Here is an 8233-nt window from a genome sequence, read left to right as displayed (position 1 = left end):
CTATTGCTTTTAAGTTTTTATGTTCCCAGATAAGTTATTAAACCTACAGCCATAAATTTTCAAGTAAAATTGACCCTCCAAGAAAATACAATATAGTACGCCTGAATTTTTCCATACCACTAATTCAATTACAATGTTACCGTGGTAAGCATTTCACCATGATGGTATGGAACTAGTTTCCTTCAAATTCTAAAAATCCCAGGGTATAGTTAACACTAGTTTTCTTTCTTTTAGAAGATGGAATCTAGCATCAGTTCATCAAGTGAGGTAAATAATTTTGATATTAATTGTGTCCCAATTAATGTAAAAAATTATGAAAACTTGTACTGTGAGGATTACATATCCCATAAGGTCTGATTGTACAAAGCAGTGTATATGTGGCACTATTCTACTTTTAGTATGTGAGTAGCTATCCAAAAGAAGTAAGAAAGCAATTGTTTGTCAGAGACAAATTGACAACATTATTTCTGGGCAAACAATTTTATCTGGCCATCTGTGATGTCCAAATTATTATTTTTTAACCAATTACTTTGTCCTTCACAGATTTTGTTAAAACTCAATCTTATCGTTAAAAATTCTAACAATAACAATGCTTATAAGCCAATGAAGTAAACATTTCATAAACCATTTAGAATTTAACCAATTCTAGGTTAATCAGACGCTGGTCTCCTCTAACTACTCCCCACACTTTGCCATGTGTTAATCTTGAGAACAAAAATCGGCTTACATAAAAAGTGGTGTTGTTTTTCCTTTGACTTTGGGAGAAGACCTTCATGCAAGTTACCAAAATAAAACCAACTCAGTTAAGTGGGATTTCTGTTAATTGAACACAAATCATTACTTCACCTCCACCCCCAACAGTCGAAGCAATGTAGTGGTTAAAGCAGTGAGAAAAGGAAAAGCAATGTGATTATAATATGTGCTTCAAATTATTAATCTTGTCTCAGCTTTTGGGGAATTTATAATGAAAATCAATTTACTATAATTGTTTAGTAATAGTTTTGTTGCTTCATATTTTAACTTTAAATGTAAATTAATGTCCTGAAATTAAAACTATTCATATTTTTATTTTTTTAAAGGAAAATTCTCTTAGTAAGTCTGCGGTAAGATATATTTGCTAAATTTAAAATATATTAATATTTTCCAGGATAAATTAAAATGCACTTACTTTCACATATACAGACACACACACACACACACCCCCAAGGGAAGATATACTATACCAATGCCATCTGAAAAAGTGGCACTAAAGATTTATCAAAGGCAAATATACCAAGGAAAGAGTGAGAATGTTGTATTGATAAATTATTTATCCTTTTGAATATCTGCTAGATTTTATTTTAAGTAGTCTGATGGGATCTAGATGATTTCTTATTCCCCTCTAAAAATAAAACTAGCAACTTTTTTTATCCCGGGTATCTAATTCACAGTTTCACTTGAATATTTGTATTTTATGGTCTCCTTTTGAATCTACATAACATAGTATTTAAGTGGCAGTCTGTAGATTTGGTTACACTTGAGTTCGACTCATAGCTCTACCTTTTACACATATGTGATGTTGAACCATTCACTTTCCCAGTATAAGTCTATAACTAAACCCCAAAATGGCAATAGTAATAAATATTAGATGATGTAAAGCAATTAATGCAATCCATGACACAGAGTAAACTATAAATAAGTGTTGGATAATATTTGAAAAATTATTTTTCCCTGTCCATTTAATATTCTAATCTAATTTGGCCAAAGTTAAATCTTCACAGTCAGCAAACAAAAAAAGGTTTTAATTTTCTTAATAATTCTGATATATTGTTCTAAAATTGGCTGTTACTAATTTATGTCAGGCAGAATTATAATTTAAATTCAAGAAGTTGCTTTTTAAAATGTTTTTAAAAGGGAATAATGGAAGAGGTCCAAATTATTTGGGGTAGAAATGGCACTCAGGTGTAATAGTTCCTCATTCTCTACCCTTGGGAAAGAGCATTATAAGATTCTTGTTTCATCATATGAAAGTGATGGGGTTGGATTGAATGACATCCAAGCAATTGAGAATATTTTTCTTTTTAAATAGGAACAGTTTCGTAGAGTGAACAAATACAACCGACTTCAGCTGGTAATATTTTATTCATTATAATACAAAACCATATTCTACTGTAGAATTAAAAGAAATTTTAAATTGAGACCACTTCTAAATATATTTTTATTTTTCTTAAGAAATTATTTATTCTAACCTTGACCAATAATTGGCATATTATTTGTATGATTGCCTGCATATTTGCTGGCAATGCTCATTCTCTTTATTCCTGGACTAAAGTTGTATATCTTATCGATAATTACTAACCAGGGAGAAAGTGAGTACATTCTACCACAAATCCACTTTTAACCTCCCCGATGATACATTCTGGTTGAGAATTTCATAAATATGCTTACCTGTGAAATCACAGATATGTCAGATAAACTTTCCATTTAAGGAACAGTGTAGACTCTGAGAAAGGAAACAGGAATGCTAAACATCAGATTTGCTTCTGTCAAAACTCACATAGTCTGCTTTTCATTGGTTTTGACCCTTTTGAGTAACATATAAGTCTTTCTTTTGGGAGGACAATAAAAACCTTTCAGTTGCTATAAATAAATTTTACATAATGAAGACTTTGGGAAATGCTTTGTTTTAATTTAGCAAAATTACATGCTAGCATTTTTAATCGTTATCAATAGAGGAAGATGAAAATCAATAATGAATTCAATTTGGATCCTAACTGTTACTCTTGTTTCCATTTTCAAGTAACTTGTGTTTAAAATAGTATTCAAATAAATTTAAACATATCAGTACCCCAATAGAATTCATCATTATTGATCTAGAAAATTACCTGAATAATATGTTTTAGTACCGTATATATGATATGGCTGGTATGTAACCTCCATAACTGTTAGAACCAACTGGTTCTTCTGAGAGATTTTGTAGTATTTTACAGTGTTATCTCCAGTATTTAGCATTGTCCCTGAACAAATGAAGGTACCCAGCAAATGTTTCTTATTCATGAGTAAATAAAATGAAAATACTAAAACAGAATGTTTTGTCCTCCCTAGCAAGCTGCCCATGCCCAGGTGAGATTATTTATTAAATCTAAAATATTTTAGTATTTCCTTCATGTGTTATATTTTTGTAATGCATGCTTCTTTTTTAACATAAATATATTCTGAGAGAGAGTGTTCTACAAACCCTACCTGGTAATATTTTACTTAAAAGTCGCAAAAGATAAAATTTAAATAATTAATAAATAGCCATAAATAGAAAAATACATAGTCCTAGAGAAGTGGTAGGTTATTATTTATCCTCAGAATATGAACCTTACTAATTGTTTATTTTTCCAAACCACAGTGAGCTTAGCCTTTGGCTAATTTTTTTTTCTAACGTTAGAAAATAAAAAGTGTTTTGACATTTTTTGCTAATTTTGGCATAGAATACGGTCTATCCTAAATTTCATAAATGATGTTATGTATACTTCTGGTGCAATGTAAGATAAATGTCTTATACCAGAAGACGTCTACGTAATTTAGAATGTGTTTCCTTTTGTGCAGGAACAAATTCGCAGAATGAGTGAAAACAGCCTTGTCCAAGTGGTAATATCTTGCTTAATATATTACAAAATAATAATATTTTGTTAAGCTTAAATATGTTTGCTCTTAAATAGCCCCCTACACTTGAAGAGATTTTTTTCTTCTCAAACATTTCTAACTCCCAACCAGAATCTCAGTTCTGACAGCTTCTAAGCATATGACCTTGTGCACATTGTATATTCTCTTGTACCTCTTTGGTTTCTCGTTTGTGGAGAAAACTAATATGTGTCTATCAGTTTATTTCCTCCTCCAAAACTCCCATGTCTTGATGTTTACAGTGATATATATTGTCTTCACATTTAAAGATAATAACTATGTTTAATCCAGTGGCTCTGGTCCATTAATGATTCAATTTATATACAACATGATAATTAAAAAAAAAAAAAAAAACTATTTAAAGAAAGCCATGGAACATCCTTTGTATGAATGCAACTAGAGAAAGAAACTTTTAGTTCCTCACAGCATATCAAATTTTACCCTCAGTCTTTTTTTTTTTTTTTTTTTTGAAATTCTGTAATCACTTTCACTGGCCAAAGTAAAAGGAAAATAAAATAAAAGGAAAAAAAAAGTATATTCTTTTCATCTGGGCCCCAAAGAATTAATTGGTCTTAACTTCCCATGTAAATATTATTATTATTATTATTATTATTATTATTTATTATTATTATTATGAGACAGATTCTCTGTTGCTGAGCTGGAGTGCAGTGGCACAATCTCAGGTCACTACAACCTCCGTCTCCCGGGTTCTAGGGATTCTCATGCCTTAGCATCCCAAAGTAGGTGGGATTACCGGCACGCATCACAATGCCCAGCTCATTTTTGTATTTTTAGTAGAGACAGATTTTCACCATGTTGGCCAGGCTGGTCTCAAACTCCTGACCTCCAGTGATCCATTTGCCTTGACCTCCCAAAGTCCTGAGATTACAGACATGACCCATCAAGTCAATGTAATTATTTTTAAAAAGAGTGTGACAACTATATATGCATTTTTCATATTAATGAGGGTTGGGAGTAGCAATAATTTGAGCTATCCTCATGTTCAGCTGGATGTAAGTTACTAAATTAGTACCTTAGTTTGTTTTGCACTGCTATAGCAGAATACCACAGACTGAGTAATTTATAATGAACAGAAATTTCTTTGGTTAACAGTTGTGGAAGCTGTAAGTCCAAGACAGAGAGGCCAGCATCTGTCAAGCGAGGGCCTTGTTGTTGCATCATCCCATGGTGAAAGAGTCAAAAAGAATGCACAAGAGAGGGTTAAACTCAGTCAAAACAAGCTCACCCTTGCCACAGTGAGCCCACTCTTATGATAATAGCATTTATTAAATTGTGAGAGCAGAGCCCTTGAGAACTAATCTCTTCTTCAAGTTCCCACTTCCCATCAGTTTGCATTGGATGTTAAGTTTCCGACACATGATCTTTGGGAAACACATTCAAATCATAGAAACTTATTTCTCTTGTCTCTGTCTCTGTCTCACTCTTCTCTCTCTCTCTCTCTCTCTCTATTAAGAACAGGGCCAGTTCTGTCCTGAGGTATTTACCTTATTTTACCTTAAAAAATTCCAGATATTATATTTATTTTAATCTTTACATAGGCAGGTGTCCATAGCAAAATTTTAAATGCTGTTACAGTTTTTCCTAATTCTAGCAAAGAACTTCCACCTGAATGTGTAGAGAATTATATGCAACTGTTTCTATGTACAATTCAATTGTTAGTACATAGAAAAAAATAAGTGTAATCCCATTATGAATTAACAGAGGCAACTATTCCAAAATTATAGAAAATAAAATAATTTTGGCCCCAAAACTCTAGTATTTGAAAAGAACACTGGCCTAGGAATTAAAGAATTATTATTTTTTTTTTTCTGTTCCTGTCATTTCTGAAAGACAGCTGTGTTGACCCTTGGTGCAAGGCCTGTACTTTGACCCAAGTGGTTTTAAGGAAAATTATAGATCTAAATGGCAAAAATATCCATGAGTTTATAAAGTAAATAATAATGAAATGTATGCTACTAGACTCTTCTGGAGTCTGATAAGTGGACCTGTGAGTAATGTGGGTTCTTGGAGTTCAGTTTTAAATGGTGTCCTTAAAAAAGTGATTTATTCATTGCCCCTCAGGTTCCTTAAAAGAGCACCTTCTGAAAGTTTCTTCAACATGGTTCACCATAGAAGATTTTGATTTATTCCTTTCCCTCACAGAGTAATCACTTTTTATGATGTTAACAGGCATCTTGGAAATGAATGAAATGTACTGATATTTTTCAGGGAGTGAAAACAGCAATTGCTCATGCACTGTTGCTTTTCAAATGTTTTTACCTCTAGCCTTTCCAGCAGCTCAACCAACTTGCTGCCTACCCCTACGCTATTTGGTACTATCCACACATCGTGCAGTATGTTCCTTTCTCACCATTTTCTGACATCTCCAATCCCACTGCTTCTGAGAATTAGGAAAAAACTAACAATGTTACAGTGGTGGTAAGTTCATTTAAATTGCTACATCTTGATGTTCTACCAAAGGAATCAAATAAAATAGCTTGGAGAACATACCATAAGAACAGATTTAGATTAAACATGGCAAATCAATGTCTACTGCAAAGGACTAATATGTACTGAAATGGAAAATTGATAATATTTTCTGGCAGCTGTGGCTAATATTATCAATTTTTTAGTAACATGTGGAGCAGTATTATATATTCTATAAGTGATATTTATTCTAATGAGAGTGGAAAATAACTTCAAGTTAAAAATATAAAGACTTCTGACATGTAATTCAACAATATACTTTTTGAGCTTTTACTAATCTTTAAGTGAATTCTTTCTGGTTATACCAGTGATAAATATAAAAACACTGGGTAGGTAATATAGCACATATTTTGGTGTTCAGTAGTCCAAAATTCAAATCCTGACCTTTTTGCTGACTTGAAATTTTATAATAATCCTTATTTATTATAATCCCTAGGGTGATCACATTCAGTAATCTTTGTTAAGCATATTGTGGGCAAAATAAACACTGAATAGGTAGAAGTCTATTTTTCTTGATCTAGCAAACTTTTATTGCTGACTTCCTTTAATCACATGATTTTAACAATTTTCGTGATTTCAGAAGAATTAACTAAATTCTCAGGAACTCCACAGTTAGGGCCCTTGGTAAGTTTGGAAATTAGGTATCTAACCATTGATCTTATTTTTTATGGTCAAATAGACACCCTTAACAAGTCACATAGTGAAATAAAGTTTTAGTCTGTCAACATCAGTTGAAAAAGTCTGTAAGTTTAATTATTTTCATCCACTACATTGGAGCTTCTAACTGTGTGTGTGTGTGTGTGTGTGTGTGTGTGTGTGTGTGTGTGTGTTTCCTTTTCCAGTAGTGGAAACTTCCCTTCTAATACATTAAACTAAGGAAAACGATCAAACACTAACCTATGTGAAAGCCTTTTACACTAATTGCCTTGCCATATCTTCAATGATACCACAAAACAAAATAAAATTTAGTAATAAAATTGTCATTGCAGCTTAAAAACCAAGAGCAATGGATATGTATGTCAGTAACAGGAAAGCATAAATAACATTGTGAGCTTGTCTAATATGAAGAGAAAGTAGTAAAATGTGTTCTATTATAAGAGCTTTCCTTTTCTTCAAAAATGTTTGATATAACTCACCACATATTTATTTCTATTTACAGATATGACTGAAAAGTTCATTCTCTGAATTTCTCCTCTCATGAAAAACCATCTTATCTGAAGACTTGACTGTTGTTTTAGAATAGTAAAATCCTATATTGAAGGAAATTGTTCTTTTTGAGTTATCTACTTAATAGCATATCATTCTTTTCCTTAAGCTAAATTTTCCTAGAGAGTTTCTTGTCTGAATTTCAGTTGTGTCATGCCATATGGAGGGCACCTAATCAGAGGGTATTAAAGTCCTTACTAAGTTTCTCTAGTGGACTTTCTGTTTAAAAGGTCTTTGAATTGTCAATTCTGTAAGTGCCATCATTTAAAATAATTTTATGCAGTGACAGAGATTGTTTTCTTTTTTCTTTTCAATAAATTACACTTTAAGGCAAAATCCCTATCGTCTATCATTATTCAGCAGTATTTACATAATCATCTTGAGCCTTTGCATATAATATTTGTTTGCATTAAATTAAAATCCATATTTTCTGTCATTATTCCATCACCAGTATTTACATAATCCTGTTAATAGTGTAATGTATGTAACATTTTGTTTTCATTAATTTTTTATGACACTTTCAATCACATTTTAGTGAAGATTTGTAGAACTGTTCACTTCTGGCTGGCACTAGCAGCCAGATCATAAAAGGCATTTGTAAACTTGTCCAATGTCTTTAATTTATAGTCAGTGGTTTGTAGAACATTTTCCATGAGGACATAGAGCTGTGGAGAGAAACAACAGTGTGGCAGTTGTGGGCACACTAGAGTTTGATAAACCTGATTACACAGTTTACTTATGCTATCTGGACCTGTTTGAGTCCAATCCGGTTGGTTATACATAAGTTTATAGCTAGAGAAATAGATAATAGTCATTAAAAGATCAGCTCAGGAACACAGTAACTTGGTGTCCTTCAGAGCTGAAGTAGGAGCTATTTCTCTAAATAAAA

At 32.1% G+C, this 8233-nt stretch overlaps 1 protein-coding gene across 2 annotated transcripts; it reads left to right on the top strand.

Annotated features, from left to right (window-relative positions):
- Positions 1–233: 233 nt before the first annotated feature.
- Positions 234–7676, top strand: CSN1S1 (casein alpha s1). Of its 2 annotated transcripts, XR_003306664.1 has the most exons (7): positions 234–267; positions 1080–1103; positions 2069–2110; positions 3085–3102; positions 3577–3618; positions 5938–6090; positions 7298–7676. XR_003306664.1 is itself a non-coding variant. In XM_026446902.1 (6 exons), the coding sequence occupies exons 1-5, from the start codon at positions 238–240 to the stop codon at positions 6061–6063; spliced, it is 258 nt and encodes an 85-aa protein (XP_026302687.1). In that variant the 5' UTR covers positions 235–237; the 3' UTR covers positions 6064–6090; positions 7298–7676. The 2 variants fall into 2 exon arrangements, 1 of the variants encoding a protein (XP_026302687.1); XM_026446902.1 differs by lacking the exon at positions 1080–1103 and having other exon boundaries at positions 235–267.
- Positions 7677–8233: the final 557 nt, after the last annotated feature.

The sequence above is a fragment of the Piliocolobus tephrosceles genome, chromosome 3 (genome assembly GCF_002776525.5).
Source record: "Piliocolobus tephrosceles isolate RC106 chromosome 3, ASM277652v3, whole genome shotgun sequence".
Lineage (NCBI taxonomy): Eukaryota > Metazoa > Chordata > Mammalia > Primates > Cercopithecidae > Piliocolobus > Piliocolobus tephrosceles.
The sequence above is the reverse complement of the archived record's forward strand: the minus strand, read 5'-3'. Positions and strand labels throughout refer to the sequence as shown.

Coding starts and splice junctions, on each gene's coding strand:
- CSN1S1 (XM_026446902.1), top strand. CDS start 238: ATGGAATCTAGCATCAGTTCATCAAGTGAG. Junction 268..2,068: donor GCATCAGTTCATCAAGTGAG/GTAAATAATTTT, acceptor CTTTTTAAATAG/GAACAGTTTCGTAGAGTGAA. Junction 3,619..5,937: donor AAAACAGCCTTGTCCAAGTG/GTAATATCTTGC, acceptor TTTTACCTCTAG/CCTTTCCAGCAGCTCAACCA.